Raw genomic sequence first — 18,938 nt, 5'->3', positions numbered from 1 at the left:
CCCTCCAATCCAGGCAACATCCTTGTAAATGCCCTCTGCACTCTCTCTAGAGTATCCACATCCTTCCTGAAGCGAGGTGACCAGAACTCCAGGCGGGGTCTGACCAAGATCTTACATAGACGCTCCATTACCTCATGGCTCTTGAAATCAATCCTAGATTGATGAATGCCGACACACCATATCCCTTCTTAACAACACTGTCAGCCTGCGCAGCAGCTTTGAGTGTCCGATCGACACGGACCCCAAGATCTCTCACATTCTCAACCCCTGCCAAGTGTCCTACCATTTATATTCTATTCTGTCTTCGAACTTGACCTACCGAAATGAGCCACTTCACACTTACCTGCGTTGAACTCCACCTGCTACTTCTCAGCCCAGTTTTGCATCCTGTTGATGTCCTGATGTAATCTCTGACAACTCCCCAGACTATCCACAACAGCCCCCAACCTTTGTGTCACCAGCGAACTTACTAACCCACCCTTCCACTTCTTCATCCCGGTCATTTACAGAAATCGCGAAGGGGAGGGAAAATCAGTCGATTTTTTCGGTCCAAGACCCTTCGTCGGGACTGCGAAGGAAGGGAGAATATTGCAGAGTAAAAAGTGCAGAAAGAGGAAGGAGGGCTGGCACCTCAGTCAGGGCTAGGATCTGACCTCCCGGTGATGCCACACTTCACCTGAGAATCTGGGGGTGTCGGGTATCCCGTCCGGTGCTCCGGCTGCAGCCTCCTCGACATGAGACCCACCGTAGACTGGGGGTCGCTTCGCCAAGCAGTTCAACACCATCCGACACAAGCACAATTCCCCAAGAAGACAGACATTTTAATTCGGTGGCAGGCGAGAGAAACTCTGCAGGTGCTGGAAATCAGAGCAACACACACACAAATGCTGGAGGAACTCAGCAGGCCAGGCAGCATCTATGGAAAAGAGTGAACAATCGACGTTTCGGAATCTGACGTCTCAGAGTCCCTACCCGGCCCGCAGAGTCCCTCCAGAATTTTGTGTGTGCTATTTTACTTCCGATTTTCATTCCAGTTCCGACATTCCAATCCGTGGCTTCCTTTAAGCCAAGATGAAGCTACCCTGACGGTGGAGGAGCAACACCCTATATTCTGTTTGGGTGCTATCAAACCTGATGGCGCGATGATTGATTTCTGCTTAGTCCCCCCGATCCGGATCACGTGCAGCCTTGGCCGCACGTGGTGGATGGTCGGCTGAGGAACTCGTGCATACCACAAGTCCTGGTTACGTAACTACTGACGCCAAGCAGACAATCTCTGAAGAGCATTTGAAAATGGTTCGGGGGAGTGGGGGGTGGGTGGATCACCCATCCTGTAAACACACTCCCCAGGAGGCGGCAATGGCAAAACTGTTCGGGGAAAAAAAATTGTCAAGAACACTGATGGTCATGGAAAGACCATAATCGTCCACGTCATACCACACGGCACGTGATGAATGAATGATTTGCTCCCTCAAAACAACAAATTTCATGATACGAGCCTCAGTTCTAATCACCATTGACACTCCCCGTCAGTTGGTCTGAAATTACGAAACCACATTAAAATAATGTGTGTTTCAGAACACACAAGAGTTATGCACTTCACCCTGACAAGTCTTTCCCTATCCAGAGGACCCGTCTGAATTCCACCATCTCTCAATCTTCTCCTCTGTGACTATTTTCATCATCTCCGACCTCAGCTGGTCAGGCCTTACCTCCCAGGATCTGTCTCCTCTCACCCCTCCTTCTCGACTATTTTTTACCGGTTACCTCACGCCTCTACTATCCAGGTCCAGATACAGGACTTGATCTGAAACATTGACAGGATCTTTGACTTTGTAAATGCTGGAGAGAATTCCACAAGCACGATGAATAGGGACATCCGCAACTGTTATATAAGTTACAAGTAAGTTTCTAGGCCCTAATCGGAAACAAAGGAAGTTGCACAATCAACAGGCGATGCACTTTTATGTGAAATCTATCGCATTTTATTGGGTTAGCAAGATGAAGATAGTAAAAATATATACAAAAAGACACAGTAAACTATCATCGTATCACCAGAGTCTTTTCTTTATACAAGGCAACCGTTAATCCCCAAGCAGCGGGTCCAAAGCATTTGCACCATCAAGCACCATCCAGATCCCTGCAGCAGCCACGGCCGTTTCCTGTCCGATATGTTTAAACAGATTCTGCCGCAGACTGTAAAATAAAGTGAGGTTAGACATTAATGCCTGCTCTATCGCATAACGCAGAGCAGCACAAACACGTTACGTTCTCTCGGAAATCGGGGGTGAGATGTAACCGCCCAATTAATAAGAATAGGCTCGATGCTAAGTGACGTCATATCGGTTGGAGCTGCTCGCAAATCCACGACACTGACTGCTTCACATACCACCAGCACTCACTCTTAAAACTCTACGAGGGTAGACTCCGCCGACTGTCTATGGAGTGACACACAGATTTGCGTGGCTGCAATTAATTCCTCCTATTCCCCAGTTTAAAACTTTGAGTTTTTAACTTTTATTTGTCGGATCTTAGAGGGGAATAGTTGTTACTATGGCACAATCTTTAAGAAGTGGAAAGCAGCTTCCTGAGTCCTGCAATGGAAAGGGGAAAAAGTCTGAGGAAACACCAGCTTGGGTCGAGCGATTAGAAAATTCGCTGATGAGTCTTGATAAGAAGATAGACAACAACACGGTAAAACTTGATGCTACCTCTTCTGAGATGAAGTCATTAAGACAGAGTTTTCAACTTGTGCAGGGAAACATTATCTCCCTGAATTCTGAACTTCAGGAGGCAAAGCGGCAAATTGCGGAAATGTCAGCGCGTTTGGAGAAGTCACAAAAGAAGATCATCGAATTGGAAGCCAGATCTTGTCGGAATAATATTCGAATTGTTGGATTTTAGGAAGGATCTGAGACTGGAGATTTATTGGACTATTTTGCTAACCTGTTCCAATCTCTGTTTCCGGATATTTTATCTCAACCTCCTGACATCGAAAGAGCGCATAGAATTTTTACTGTGATACCTCGCCAAGACAGGCCAAGGTCAGTTTTGGTCTCCTTTCTTCATTTTAAAGTTAAAGACCGAATCATAAAATATGCAAGGAAACAAATTTTTTTTTAAATTTAAAGGTTCCGAGCTTCGTTTTTTATGAAGATTATCCACGGGAGGTTATGGCTTTGCGGTCTAAATTCATTCCAACCATGAAGATAGCCTATGTTAAGGGATTATTCCCATCACTTCAGTATCCAGCCCGATTAAAATTATTTCCCAAAGATTTGACTCCACCTGTTTTTCTGGACCCCAAACAGGTGTTGGACTATGTTAACTCTATTCTGGCTGCAGCCGAGGTTTGAATGGTTTTAGGTCTGCTGAATAATTGTTCTTTCAGAAAGAAGATAAGCTTTGAATATTTTTGATTTGCTTAAGATGTCCTTTGATTAATCGATCATTTAAAGAAGATGTGAACCTGTGGATGCGAATGATGAATGACTTTTTGAAATCTGTTTGGTCAACTGAGTGAATTAAGAGAACGGATAGACTGATCATCTGTTTTATTCTTCCTTTTTTATTAATTAAGCAATAGCTTCCATAGTTCATAAGGGTTTTTTTTTAACTTATATATATATAGTTGGGAGGGCTTAGTCGATAGATTAGTTTTCTCTAAAAAAGAGTTTTTCATTGGGCGTGTCAGTTAAATGGAAAATGGTGCTGATTTTTCTTCACTAGAGATTACATAGGTATTTTTCTCTTTGTTTAATTTTTAGCTTTGGCATCCTTGGAGATTCTTTTGCGTTCCCCAGTGTGTTTCTAAGGATTAAGTATAAACACTGTTTTCTCTGAACTTTAATGTTGGATATGTGGAGCTAGATGTTGTAGAGAAAAATGGAACTGTGCTGGCCTTTTGGCCTATATTGTTCTGCCTACCTTTCAATTTACTTCATGATGAATTTAATGCTTCTATCCCGTAGAGAATTCTATTCATCTTTCACTATGAGCCTATTTAGGAGCTTCTTGAATGTCCTTGCTGTGTCTGCCTCTATGACTACCCATGGTAGATCTTTCCACGTACCCACTAGTCTATGAAAAAAATATCTCAGAGATCCCTATACTTTCTTCTGATCACTGTAAAATTGTGTCCTCTTGTATTAGCCATTTCAGCTGGGACTCTGGTCCATGTCTTAATGATTACCCAGCATCACCAGTGTCCATTGTTTCAGTGCAATAATACTCTGTAATGTAATGGAAGGCATTAAAGTAAATTGATTTTTTAAATTGCATGTATAATAATTAGAAGTAAGGCCTCTAAGTGGGCAGAGGAACCAGTTAACATGACTTGATATGTTGCTATGTTGCTTTGTACTGTTAGGCTTTTTATACTTAGCAAAAAAAATTTTTCCTTTGGAAGTCTTTTTTATTTTAGGGCCGTATGTTGTCTTTTTTTGTAACTGGGGGGAGGAATTAAGGAAAGCTTTTTAAAACCGCTATTATAAAATGGGCAGCTCGCGGAGTCTCTCTCTGTTTTTATTCTATGGGGAGGCATTTTGGCTTTTTCTGCCGAATTTCGGTCTTTTTGGGGTGGTGGGAGGATTGGGGTTAGTTTTGATTTACAGGATTAATTAATTTTAGTTCTCTGTTTGGTATTTTTTCCCATTACAGAGTTACAGAGCATGCATATTTTGTGTATGGTTGTACTTATCACTGCCAATTTTAGTTAGACTGTGCTGGTATGCGTTCATTTGTATGTTAAGTAAAATAAATTTTTGTAATGGCAGATAAACGTTATAAGTTGGAATGTACATGGTTGGAATCATCCTATTAAGGGAAAGAACACTTTTTAAATCATTAATCAATTCCAACCCGGTATAATTTCTGTTCAAGAAACACATATAAAAATGGGCGATCAAAATAGATATTTTTAAATATGTAATGGCCTTCAATTTCACGCTACTTGTCAAGCTAAAACAAAGGGAGTATCTATTTTTTTTAAAAAATCTAATATTTTATTTATCCAAAAAGATATTCTAGCAGATATTAATGGTAGATTTTTAATTGTTAAAGGAACAATTTGTAATAGAAAAATTGTTCTGGTTAACCTATCTGGACCTAATGTAGATGATCCTTCCTTTTATAAAAATGTATTTGCTATATTGCCGGACTTAAATGAATATATGTTGTTAATGGATGGTGGTTTTATCTGTTGTTTAAATCCTTTGATTGACAAGAGCTCAACCAATCTGCAGCTTCTGAATTGTTCTGCATCACTTATTAACTCTTTTCTAATTGATTTTGGGCTGGTTGAAATTTGAAGATATTTACATCCTAATGATAGAGATTATATTTTTTTCATATGTTCACAAAAAATATTCGAGAATCGATTACTTTATACTTTATCCCTGATTTTTGTCCAAAGTCCAGAAATGTGAATATGATCCTATAGTTCTTTTGAAACATGCGCCTTTAAGTTTAGCTTTCGAATTGAATGATGTCGCTATTGCAAATTTGCCCTGGCATTTTCCAGAAAATTTATTACAAAGTCCGGACTCAGATAAAAGGATTTTTTTCTTTTTAACAATACAGGAGATGTAACAAAATTGATTATATGGGACACATTTAAAGCATACTTGCGCAGTCAGATAATTTCCTATCCAGCTAAGCTTAAGAAGCAAACAAAAACAGAGTTACCGGTAGATAAGATTTCCAAACAAATTAAAGACTTAGGTAATATTTATGCAATCTCTCCTAACATTGATTTATTTAAACAAAGAGTTGAACTCCAATCACAATATAATTTATTATTAACTTATCCTATTGAAAGTAATTTGCTTAAATTGAAAACTCAATTTTATGTGTTTGGAGATAAAAATAATAAGCTATTAGCATCTCAATTAAAAGCAGCTAGAGCTAAAAGACATATTTTTAAAATTCGTATGCAAGATGGTAGTTTAGCATGCAGTTATGAGGATATTAATAAAATGTTTCAAGACTTTTTTATGGAACTTTATAAATCTCAGTTTCCAGTTAACTCTTCCAAAATGAATGCCTTTTTACAAAAGATTGATTTTCCTCAAATTTCTGTTGAAGATCAACAAACTCTTGATGCTCCTGTTACTGAAAGCGAAATTCAGAAAGCTATTTTTCCAATGCAATCTGGTAAAGCTCCTGGACTGGATGGTTATTAAGTAGGATTTTTTTAAAAATTGAAAAATTGCTCTCCGCATATATGTTGGAAACGCTTAAAGATTCTTTTTTGATAGGAGCATTACCTCCCACATTTTATGATGCTTCTATTTCTTTAATTCTTAAGAAAGATAAAGATTTTTCTGACTGTGCTTCATATAGACCTATTTCATTATTAAATGTGGATGCTAAAATTCTCTCAAAAATAATGGCTAATCAGCTGGAGAACTAATTAGTTAAAATTATTTCTCAAAATCAAACAAGTTTGGTAAAGGGCTGTTATTCCTCTGCTAATGTTCAGAGACTGTTAAATGTTATATATTCATCCTTTTCTAAGGCTCCCCAATGTGTCATCTCTCTTGATGCTGAAAAGGCATTTGACAGAGTTGAATGGAAATACTTATTTAATGTTTTCGAGAAATTCCACTTTGGTATTAATTTTAATAAGTGGATTAAAATAACATATAAAAGCCCTATTGCTACTGTTATTACTAACAATTGCTGATCTTTTATTTTGGCATTCACGGGGTACGAGACAAAGATGTCTGTTAAGTCCTTTGTTATTTAATTTGGTGCTGGGACCCTTGGCTATTGCACTTCATGAAGCTAAAGATATTCATGGAATTCTTATAAATGGGACTGTTCATAAGATCTCTCTTTATGCTGAATCCCTTAAACGATTCTGCTTCTATATATGATGACATTCCTTTCAGAATTACGAATTCATTTAAATATTTAGGTATTATTTATCACTAAAAATCATAAAGGTCATACAGATCTTTATACAGCTAATTTGGTTCCTTTAGTGGATTTTAAGAAGCGATTATTTTGTAGATGGAATCCACTTACATTTTTGTTAGTTGGCCGAATTCATGCAGTTAAAATGATGATTTTACCAAAATATTTATATGTATTTCAAAATATCCCTGTTTTTTTTATCAAAGAAGTTCTTTGATTAGGTTGACTCCATTATTTCATCTTTTGTTTGGAATAATAAAAGACCAAGAATTGCTAAATATCATTTACAAAAATTTAAAAAAAGATGGAGGTCTTGTTTTGCCTGTACAACTGGCCAAACTTACTAATCTAAATTTATATCCTGTGATTAAGCAGTCATTACAAATTTGGTTCCAGTTTTGTAATTTTTCTAATCTTAAAAAAATTAAACTTTTTAGTTTAATTTATCAAAATTATTTATTTAAACGATCACTTAATGAAGGATTTATTCCTTCATGGATTTGTTCCAAGATGGCCGACTGATATCTTTTGAGAAATTATTAACTAAATACTCTCCCTCATATTCACATTTCCTGCAATATCTTCAGGTCAGACACTTCTTACAAAAATACTTAAGTAATTTTCCATATATACAAGATTCTGACCTGTTAGATATTATTTTAAAAATGAATCCTTTAGTGAAAGGTTTTATTGGTACAACAGCACAATTATCCTTCACTTAAGATTAAGCAAGTTTGGGAGAGAGAGCTTAACATGACCCTGATAACAGAAGATTGGTTGTGGATTTTGAATTTGGTCAATTCATCTTCGATCTGTGTCAATCATTCTTCAATTCAATTTAAAATTGTACATCGTTACTATCTGACAAAGGACAGACTGTCTAAAATGTTTCCTCATGTTGATAGTCAGTGTGACAGATGTAAAACTGAGACAGCCACATTGACACATATGCTTTGGTCATGTTCAGTATTGAAACATTTTTGGAAGTCTATTTTCTCTGCAATTTCTAAAGCTTTAAAAATTAATTTACAACCTAATAAATTGAGTTTTATTTGGTATAGTCCCTCAATATATTCATGGTATTTCTCCATCAGACCAATATGTAATTGCATTTGTTACATTATTTGCCAGAAGGGCTATTTTGTTGAAATGGAAAGATGCTTCTGCTCCTACTTTGATACAATGGTTTTCTCGGGTGATGTTATGCCTTAGTTTGGAGAAAATCAGAAGTTGAACTTTTGATCCTCAATTCGATTTTGAGAAAAGGTGGGGTTCATTTGCACGCTACTATCATCTGATTTGAGATAATTAGTATTGTTTCCTTCCGATTTTCCTTTAAGTGGATTTGAGTTGGCAGATTGATTTTTTTTTTGGAAGCTTGTATAATGTATAGCTCCAGAGTTGTGCTCCCAATGTTTTTTTTTCTTTTTTTTTTGTGTAGGGTGTTTTTTTTAGTTAGTCGGGGTTCTTTTTTTCCCTTCTTTTTCTTTCAAAAAATGTTCTTAACACTTTATTTTCTTCTTATTATTATTGATATATTGCTTAGCTTTGTTAATCAGTTATTTGCTAATTTAATTCTTTATTGTACAGAATGGCATATTGACAATGTATCTTGTGTTAACCTTCAATAAAAATTAATTAAAAACATTTAATATAAAAAAACAAAAAACTCTACAACCCAGTCCATCACAAGGAGAAGCCCTTTCCACCATTGAGCAGATCTACAAGGAGCTGCTACAAGAAAGAAGCATCTGTCCTCCAGGAGCCCACCATCCAGGCCATGCTCCCTTCTCACTGCTTCCATCGGGAGGGAGGTGCAGGAACCTGAGGTCCCACACCACCAGATTCAGGAGCTGTTATCATCCTTCAACCATCAGGCTGCACTTGACTGAAAACTGAACTCATTCGTCAACCTGTGGACTCACTTTTTAAAGAAATACACAACTCATGTTCTCAATTTCTTGTTGTTATTAAATTTTCTTTCTCAGATCAAGCTGGTAAAACCAGAGGTACGGGCACAGCCAAGCACACTCATTTCTCAATTGCAAGAAACGTTCCGGCTACTCTAGTTTAATTGCGGCTTTCTGAAGATTTACATAGATAGTAGCGAATACTGTGTTGCCCAAACAGCTTAATGCTATTGCATTAGTGCATTTGAGGAAAGGCCCATGGTAGATATTACTATCGGGACAATGCATTCCCTGTTCATGTTCCAAAGTCTTTCAATTTCCTTTTTTAGTTCACCATATTTCTGGTGTTTTTCACTTGTTGATTTCTGTAAGTTATGTGTATTTGGAATGACTATTCTGATGAAGTAAGTTGTTCTTACCTTTTTCAGCATCATTATTTATGCCTTTGCTTATTTGTTCACTTAAACTATCTAATTATCATTATTTAGGGTTTTATGCATTTGCATGGTTTGGCTACATTTGAACGCTTGTTGTTTGCCAGCCTTACTGTGTAGTTTTTTTTATTTTACTCAACGATTCTATTGCTTTTACCTAGTTTTACTGAAAATGCCTGCACGAATGAATCTCGGGGTCTCATACAGCATGCCGCAGGTTCACGTCCTTCATTTTTCGATTGGTGCTGAGGTTGGACATCAGGTCCTCCGAGCCGGAGTCAGTCAGCCCAGTGCCAGCAAGTCTAATGGAGAGGAAGAGGGCAAGGGCAAAGAGGGAGGGGGAGAGGGGAGAGTGATAAGGAGAGAGATGGAGTGAGTGAGAGAGAGAGGGGTAGTGAGAGAAAGGGCAAAAGAGATGGTAGAGCAAGCATGGCAGATGGAAAAAAATAGACAGATTATGTATAATTGCGAGTGTGAGTGAGAGAAAACATGAAAGTGGGGGAGAGCAAGCGGGTGTTGTAGAAGAAATAATAATGTGTGCGTGTGTGAGAGAGAGGAGAGTGACAGACAGACAGAGAGAAGCAAGCAGGGTGGGGGTAGAAGAGGGCGGAGAGGGGGAGGGAAAAAGGGATAGAGACAAATCAGAACAAGAGTTGCTCTTGCCAAGAGTCGCAGTTTAACTCATGACTAACTCCCCTTAATTTCACATATTCCTCTGCTTATTATCAGTTTAGGTCCACAGACTCTTGTCAATTTATGTAAGTAATCGCATATACCACTCAGATCATTGTACACCATGTTCTATAGGACTGATTTCATGATTATATACAGTACTGTGCAACAGACCTGGGTGTAAATATAGGTATAGCTGGGGTTCTGATCTTTTTGCATGGTACTATATTTGTCAAAGTGGAGAACAGAGTTCGAGATGGTAAAGGAAGTTGGGAATGATGAGGGTGGAGCGCCACGAGAGGGGTGCAGGACAGTTGGTATAGCGGTGCCAGGGTCAGCGGGTTGGCGATGCACCCAGCCCTGAGATACTAGGCAAGGTTATTTGATTCCAGTCATCTGGTCTATTGATCATTCCAGGATATTTTCTGCTCCCTGTCCCTTCCGCCTTTCAGTCCACAATGCAGGTCCATATTAGAATCAGGTTTATCATCACTCGCGTGTGTCAGGATTGTTTCTAGGCAGCAGCAGGACAGTGTAATACATAAAGTTGTTACAGTAGTGTGCAAAATTCTTGGGTACCTTTGCTATAAATATGCGCTTAAGACTTTTACGTGGTACACTCTATGTATCATGTTTTATGCCATCGTGTTTATTTATTCTGAATTGAATCCGGAGTAACAATCGTTTTACTCCCCTTTATATTTGTTGCGGTAGGCAATCCTGAATCCTGACTCCAGAGTCGCTCTCCATTTTTAATGCAATGAGCTACTGCGTTGGAAAATGTGTTGAAGCTGTGATCTTGAAAGGCCCGGGAAAGTCCGATGTCTCAAAGACTGGTACTCACCCCAGTTTCTCTATCTTGCAGTCTGGATGCATCAGTGCCTTGTTCAGCACTTTCACCCCGGAATCTCCCAGATTATTGTCATTCAGGTTCAGTCCCGTCAACGTGTCGCTTGTGACGAGCGCAGAGGCGAGATCCTCCGCGCAGGACGGTGTGAGACCATTGTTGTTCAGCCTAGGGATCAGAGAATCAGGCCCCAGAAACAAAATGAAAATCTGATGTAACACACTCCTTGGCCACTTTATTCAGTAGCTCCTGTAGTTTCTGAGATATTCAAACCTGCCCTGTCTCCTGCCAATCACTAACTCCACGGCCACAGTCACTTGATCACGTTCCTACAGTACTCTGCTGTTTGGTCTGAACAACAATTCCTGACCATGCCTGCATGTTCTTAGTGCTTTGGCGTGCTGCCACATGATTGGCTAATTAGACATTTGCATGCACACCAACCAGCTGGCCAGTGGTGTAGTGAAATCGGCACCAGACTTCCAGGCCAATGGTCCCCAGTTCTTATCCACTTGGCGGTTTACCAGCTTTCCATCCATTGGGGTCAAACAGGCAAATGCCCCGTTCCGACGTGAATGGTAACACCAACAATTAACGACAGCTGCACTCTTGTACCTAATAAAGAGGCCACTGAGTCTATTTACTAATTAGATGGTAAAGGCATTCACGAAGTGCCTCGTTATCCCCCACACTTTCTTACCGTAATTCCTGTATGTTACAGTCTGTGGTCTTCAGAGCTTCAGACAGCAGCTTCACTCCCGAATCTCCCAGATTATTGTCACCCAGTGAGAGTGCAGTCAACGAGGGGTTATTGCCGAGAGCCGAGGCCAGATGCTCGGCAGCAGAGGCGGTGAGGCTGTTGTCATTCAGACTGGGGAACGAAGGAAGGAAAGAGGAATAGAAATCAGGTGAGCTTCGCACTGGAAGGAAAGAATGTGACCGACCATGATACACGTCACTGTACAGTGGGGCAAGTCTAAGACCAGAGACAGAGCCACAGAACAGAAGGATGTCTATTGAGAAGAGTGATGAGGTGGGGTTTCTTTCGCCGGAGAGTGGTGAATCTGTGGAATTTGTTACCACTGGCGGCTGTGGAGGCAAAATCGCTGGGTGTATTTAAGGCACGGATCAATGCGTTCATGGTTCACCAGGGCATGAAGGGATACGGAGGGAAGGTGGGGAATTGGAACTGAGAGGGAAATGGGTCAGCCAAGATGCCATGGTGGAGCGGACTCGATGGGCCAAATGGCCTAATTCTGCCCCTATGTCTGATGGCCCTAACATTACTGAGGCATTTAAAAATTGTTTTTAATTTTTCTTTATTTTGGACTTCAGCACGGTGATGGACCCAATCATCCGAACGAGTCTGCGCCTCCCACTTAACCTACAGACCGGTCCGTCTTTAGAATATGGGAATGGACCAGAGCACACGGATGAAACCCACGTGGCGACGGGGAGAGCGTACAAACTCATCTTGGACAACGGAGGGAACTGAACCCAGGTCGCTGGTGCTGTTGTAGCATTACGTTAACCCTTCCGCTACCCTCCCGTCCGTAATGTCGTCAGTCTGACACTTGCCTCAGCTCCTGGACATTGCAGTTCGACTTCCTGAGTGCCTCGGACAACACTTCCACTCCAGAATCTCCCAACTGATTTTGATCCAGATCCAGCTCAGTCAGCGTTGGGTTTGCAGCGACAATGGAGGTGAGATCTCTGGCGCAGTCGGCGGTCAGACCGTTTTTACTCAGGCTGAGGGTCGTTAGAAGGAATAAAAAGTAAAGATTATAAAGATAAAATATCCATAAATATATTGTAACAAAATCTAACCATTACAGCGATGACGAGTTCATGCTGAAATTCTTTGTTTTTCAACCGTATACACGTATAGCGCAAATCGAGACAACATTCCACCAGACCCAGGTGCACAACGCAACACACGTAACTCAGACACCACACTTCAATCTGTGATATCACAAACAAATTAGGAAATAATAAACATGTCCTAAAAATGGCATTTAGTAGAAAAGTCAAAGTAAACTTTTTAGCAAGGTGGTTGAACACCGACCACCCCCGCCCCCACCGGTTTCCTTGGTCTGTGTCAGTCTGGGGACTGCACACTATGGTCCCACCCCAATTGGAGAGATTGGGTGGGCTCTCCCACCCCAGACCCCGGTTTGCGTGGATGCTGTGCTACCCTCTTACACCTCGGTGCCATGAAATAACATGCAGCACACTGCACACCATGAAAGGAATTATATTTATGAATCTTAACCTAACGAAAGGGTTAGTACAGAAATGAAAGAAAACAATAATGAAACAATCAAATAAGTGTGCACAGGTTGGAGCTCAACTCTCCAAAGAGTCATATTCGCCGACCCTCAGTAGGCCTCAGCACCCTGCTCCATGCAATCAGGGTCCCCCGCCGGGTCGGATCCTCCGACCGGTTCTCTCTAGCGTCTTCTCGCTTCATCTCCCGCCGAACAAAAGAGACGGCTCACACCGGTATCAGGCACACAGAAAACAAAAAACTGCTTCCTGTATTGGATGGCTCATATTCCGAAGAACCTGTTATCTCTAATCATAAACATAACACTACTTCAACAGTTCAACGTGCTGTGCGTTCAAAGCTGTTCTACTGCACACCACCACCGTCGCAATGCCTCGTTGTTTCAGCTGCCGCCAGATTCCTGTCAGTTTCAACCAATCCTGCCATTCTCCTCTGAGCGCTCCCGTTAACAAGGCATTTTCGCCCACAGAACTGCTGCTCGCTGTATTTATTTTTGCTGTTTCACTCAACTCCCTGCAAACTCTAGACTCTGTTGTGCGTGAAAATCCCCACGGATTAACCGTTTCTGAGATACTCATACCACCCTGTCTGGAACTCAGATCACATTTCCTCCCCAATCTTATGTTTTGTCTGAACAGCCAATGAACCTCTTGACCATGTAGGCATCCTTTTATGCGTCAATTTGCTGCCACATGATTGGCTGGTTCGATACTTGCATTAACGACCAGGTGCAACCTTATGAAGTGGCCTCTGTGCGTCAGCCACCGTTGCGTTCAGTTTTGTCCAGAATCCGACTCCATCGCGAACTTACCACAGTTTCTGCATTTTACAGTTTGGATCCTTCAGGGCAGTAGAGAGCGTCTTCACGCCTGAATCCCCCAGGTTGTTGTTGCCCACCTCCAGCCTCGTCAGCGAGGGGGTGGCGCGGAGGGCGGACGCGAGGTCCTCGGAACAAGAGGCGGTGAGACCGTTGTCATTCACCCTGAGCATCGGAAAGAGAACAAATGCAGATGAGTGAAGTAAAACCGGGATTGCGTGGTAACGTTACTGTGAACGACTGGTGCCCAACATTAAAACAGAACAGTTACAGGAGCAGGAGCGGCCGTGAAGGTTCATCTACCCTCAACTTGGGGGCCCTTGTAGAGTACCAAGGGACCTCATTGGAACCTATCAGGTCTTGAAAGACCAAAATAGAGCGGATACATAAAGAATAGGGAGTGGCGGTGGGGTGGGGTGGTGTTAAGACCAGAGCACAGAGCCTCGGAATAGAAGAGGTATGGAGGAGGGTGGTGAATCTATCACATTCATTACCACAGAAGCATGAGGGGGAAGTCCAGGAAAAGAGGGCATTGCCTCAGGACAAAGTGTCATCTATTCTACAGAGAGGAGAAGAAACTTCTTTAGACAGAGTGGTGAATCTAAGATTTCCTTGGACGGCTACCGAGGCCACATCATTGAGTACATTTAAAGCAGACTGTGTTGCCTTTGAGCCAGGGGTGTCAAACTCATTTTAGGTCACGGGCCGGATTGAGCAAAATGCAGCTTCGTGCGGGCCGGATCAGTCGGACGCGTGCGAACGCAGCTTTCGTTGCCTCCGTTTTTTCAGCCAGCTCTCATGTGTCTCAGTCTCTGCTGTAACTACAAAGTGTCTCACTTTACAAATTCCGTTTCTTATGAAGAAGACTGCCGAATAAACACTAAAAACCCTGAAAACCTGGTACCTGAATAAACTCAGCATTAGCCATATCATACGCCATAGGCACTTCGATTACTGGGGCCAGCTTTAATAGTAATTAGATATTATCTCGCGGGCCAAAGATAATTCCACCGCGGGCCGGATTTGGCTCGCGGGGCTTGAGTTTGACATATATGCTTTAAGGCATTTGTTTATTATATTTTCGCTTTAGCAATTCATTTGTTATCATTTTCTAGTTAAAGTTAAGGTTGTTGAAAGTAAATTCGTTGTCTGTGATATATCGTCCGGCATGCGATGACATCACACCCGGTTTTGCCGCGTCTTGTGGGAAAATACCGGTTTGGAGAAACGGGAAGGAGGGGGCTCACGTGTGCAGGATCAACGCGAGGAAAGTTTTCTTTCTACGCACTAGAAACATTAGTGAAGCAACGCCGTAAGTTCATGAGATAATTGATATGTTGAATTAAAAATGTTAACGCTGATTCTGTTAAAAGTAATGACGGTTGATAAAGTTTATGTTTTTTGTTATTTAAAGAGTTGCGGATAGTTTGTGTTGAAGTGTATTTAAAGCCAGTCGATGGCGTAGGTAGATTCTGACTGTATGTTGCACTTTAATGTAATATAGTTGTTGTAGTTTTACTTTTGCAAGTATTTATGATGTAAATGTGATGTCAAGAAGGAAACAAATACTGTATATATTTTGCATTGTTTTATCAACAGTTTTCACCATACGTTAATGTGGAAGAGTGAACAGTAAACGGTTAATCTTACTGGGACCGCCTCATTGACTGGTTTATGCTTGGTGTTTAGTTCAGAGTTCTTTTACACCTGTGCGAGAACACGACACAGACGCTGATAGGTTTCTGATTAATGAGGGCATCAAAGGTTATGGGAAGAAGGCAAGAGAATGGGGTTGAGAGGAATGCTAAATCAGCCATGATGGGATAGAGGAGCAGACCCAATTTCTGCTCCTATGTCTTATGATCTACTTTTCTGCTGGGATTTTCAGAGGATCTCAAAGTCCCCCTCAGTCAGACACTTACCGCAGGTCCTGCACTGGGCAGTCGGATTCCCTCAGAGCAGAAGACAGTCGCTTTATTCCCGAATCTCCCAGTGTATTGTGTCCGAGGTCCAGCTCCTTCAGGGAGTCGTTCCTACGGAAAACCTCCGCGAGACTTTTGGCAGAAGAAGCCGTGAGGCCGTTGTTGTTCAGACTGGAGTCGAACAAGGTGAAAACAAAAGAGCGAGAAGGTCAAAGCACAAGCAGTACCAAAGTATGCAGATGAAATTCATCCTTGAGATTTGTCTCTTTTCCAGCAGCCACAAAACAAAGAAAGCTGATAGAATGAAACACCTAATGTCAAAAACAAATTATGCAAAAAAATAAAGGTAAGCAAATAACTTTCGGAAATGAAGTTCACAAAAGTGAATCCACGGCCATGAAATCACTGAAATTGTCCAAACATCGGGACATTCCTTGCTCTCGGACCAGGGCCCTGCCGCTTCAATATGGTCATGCCGCCGTGATCTGGGCTGTCCCCGACCTTTTTCCAGTTCAGCACGCAAGAAAGACCTGAAGAATACTGAATTAATTCTCGTAGTTGCTGAATTCCGCCACGGGCAGCCCCACTCTCGCCTGCGAAAGGAGGCGTGGGTTCACCCTGTGCCCACTCTCTGTCTCTCTCCCTCGCCTAGTTTCTTCCACACAATCTGATCTGTTTCCTCCACAAAACCTGCTCGTTCTCTCTCTCTCACAGTTTCTTCCATAGCATCTGCTCACGCTCTCTTACACACACACACACACACTCACACTCACACTCCTTCTTCCTCCTCCGCTCACGTTATCTTACCGCAGCGTCTGTATTTTACACTCCCGGTCCCTGAAAGACGTACGCAGCAGATGCACTCCAGAATCTCCCAGTTTATTGCCACCCAGGTCCAGCTCCGTCAGGGAACAGTTTGTGCGAAGAGCCGAGGCCAAATCCTCGGCACAGAAGGACGTCAGGCTGTTGTTATTCAGGCTGGGGGTCACACATGGAGGCAAATAAAGAGATTGAAGGAAAACGGGGAAAACAGGTTAAAGTTACCCCAACAATCACCGGCACCAGACAACGCGCCATCAAGGACATATAGACCTAACGGTCATGGACAAAGGCCCACAATATCACGGCGGATCCCACCCACCTGCCTGTGGACTGTTTACCCCGCTCCCATCCGGGAAGAGGCAACGCACCAGCCACGCCAGGACCACCAGACTCAAAAACAGTTCCTCCCCCCAAGCTGTCAAGACCTATCAACACCTCCTCCCCAATCACCCACCCCACCCGCCTCAGCCTCTCCTCTACACAGCCTCTCGGCACCCACCACCCACTCGCCTCATTCCATGCACGACAACTTTACACTTGTGTTCCATACCGCGTAACTGCACGGCCACTGTCCTACTGTTGATTTCTACTTCCGGTAAAAGAAAAGAACAATTTCCTTTCCCTTCTCCCTCTTTTCCGATTCCGCACTCTGGTCCCTTACCTCTTCTCGCCTGCCTGTTATTTCATCCTCCTTCCCCTTTGGCCAGTGGTCTACCTTCCGCTCCTAACACATTCTTTCCCCCCCCAGCCCTTTAATTTTCCTGCCCACCGGGCTTTCACCATCACCTGCCAACCAACCTCTTTCACCTCGCCCCAGCCTTTCATACCGGCGTCTTCCCCCTTCCTCTGCAGTCCTGAAGAAGGGCCTTGGTCTGAAACGTCAATAGTTTATTCACTGCCATCAATACTGCCTGACTGGCGGAGTCCTTCCAGCGTTTTGTGTGTGTTGATTTGGACGTCCGACATTAGGAGGTTTTATCATGATGGTTGGGACAATGCTTCACAGTGCAGGCTTAACAAACCAACTACCGAAGGCGACGATGGAGGGGATGTAATCTATCAACACGAGAAATCCTGCAAGTGCTGGAAATCTAAAGCGACCCGCACAAAGGGCGGCCCGGTGCCCTAGTGGTTTGCACAGCGCTTCGCAGGTCCAGCGACCCGGGTTCAATTCCTGCAGCTGCCCGTGCGGACTCTGTACGTCCCCACAACTCACCCACCCGCGTGACCGCGTGGGTTTACGGCGGATGCTCCGGTTTCCTCCCAGAGTCCAAAGGCGTAGCGGGTTGTAGTAGGTGAGTTGGTCATATGAAATTGCCCCGCGTTCAGGGCAGGGTTAATTTGGGGATTGCAGAGCGGCGAGGCTCAAAGGGCTGGAAAGGCCTATTCCACGCTGTAGCTCAATAAATAAATAAATCAGTCGCTCTAAGGTTTTCATGAGCCCTGGTGCTGCCTTGAAGAGCTCCTTTAGCTAAGAGTCACCTCCTCACTTTAGCATTTCCTGTCAACCACCATATGAGCAAAAGCTCCTGCGCCTCGAGTCACTTTATACTCCGAACAACAGTCTATGTACATCAACTGACCTTATATAATACTTGGGAATCATGTTTCATATTGCTTATATCTTTATATTAATTGTATTACTTTAACTTACTGTGTTTTCATTCTCCTTTACACTCGTGTACTGAAGAATGACAACAAACAACCTTGAATCTTGAGTTGGATAACCGCCACTCATTTGAAACTGTTGGAACTATTTTTCAGGGTTAGGCCCCACGCTGCAAACAACCGCAGCAACTGACTTCAGCCAACAGTCTTCAGGTTGCGAATATGAACCGGAATTAAGTCTAAATTGCAGCTCCGAACAATGGGTTCCTGAGAAACGTGAACCACAGTAAGCTGGACAGCCGGACAAAGCCGGCTGAAATTCGTTTCTTGGTGTGCGTGCGAAGCGTGCAGTGTGAAGTTTGTCTGTAGTTCAAAGAAGGTTTTATGGATGCATTGTAAATATGGAATTCTGATTTGGTCTGTAACACATAAAACGTTGTGTAGCGTTGGATCAGGCAGACATTGTTCCTCCGAGAGGGTCTCCATCTCATTCTGTCGAATAAAGAGATTGCTTTCTATCTACCAATATCCTTTGGGAATGGTACCGGAGGATCGGAGGGAGGCGAATGTTGTCCCCTTGTTCAAAAAAGTTGTAGCGATAGTCCGGGTAATTATAGACCAGTGAGCCTTACGTCTGTGGTGGGAAAGCTGTTGGAAAATATTCTTAGGGATAGGATCTATGGGCATTTAGAGAATCATGG

General features: G+C 42.5%; 1 protein-coding gene across 3 annotated transcripts in view; it reads right to left on the bottom strand.

Moving 5' to 3' along the window:
• Positions 1-1,986: 1,986 nt before the first annotated feature.
• Positions 1,987-18,938, bottom strand: part of LOC140721459 (NACHT, LRR and PYD domains-containing protein 14-like) — a 34,980-nt gene continuing 18,028 nt past the window's right edge. For 2 of the 3 annotated variants that reach the window (XM_073036278.1, XM_073036280.1), the window contains 7 exons: positions 16,615-16,785; positions 15,808-15,978; positions 13,880-14,050; positions 12,360-12,530; positions 11,482-11,652; positions 10,779-10,949; positions 1,987-2,196 (listed from right to left, as the gene is read on the bottom strand). In XM_073036278.1, the coding sequence (XP_072892379.1) occupies positions 2,085-2,196; positions 10,779-10,949; positions 11,482-11,652; positions 12,360-12,530; positions 13,880-14,050; positions 15,808-15,978; positions 16,615-16,785 (1,138 nt within the window). In that variant the 3' untranslated portion in view covers positions 1,987-2,084. Of the gene's footprint in view, positions 2,197-9,419; positions 9,565-10,778; positions 10,950-11,481; positions 11,653-12,359; positions 12,531-13,879; positions 14,051-15,807; positions 15,979-16,614; positions 16,786-18,938 lie in introns of all 3 variants that reach the window. The other variant, XM_073036279.1, reaches the window with a different exon arrangement.

Source organism: Hemitrygon akajei, unplaced genomic scaffold (assembly GCF_048418815.1).
Source record: "Hemitrygon akajei unplaced genomic scaffold, sHemAka1.3 Scf000055, whole genome shotgun sequence".
Classification (NCBI taxonomy): Eukaryota; Metazoa; Chordata; class Chondrichthyes; order Myliobatiformes; family Dasyatidae; genus Hemitrygon; species Hemitrygon akajei.
This window is presented reverse-complemented; position numbering and strand designations above follow the sequence as displayed.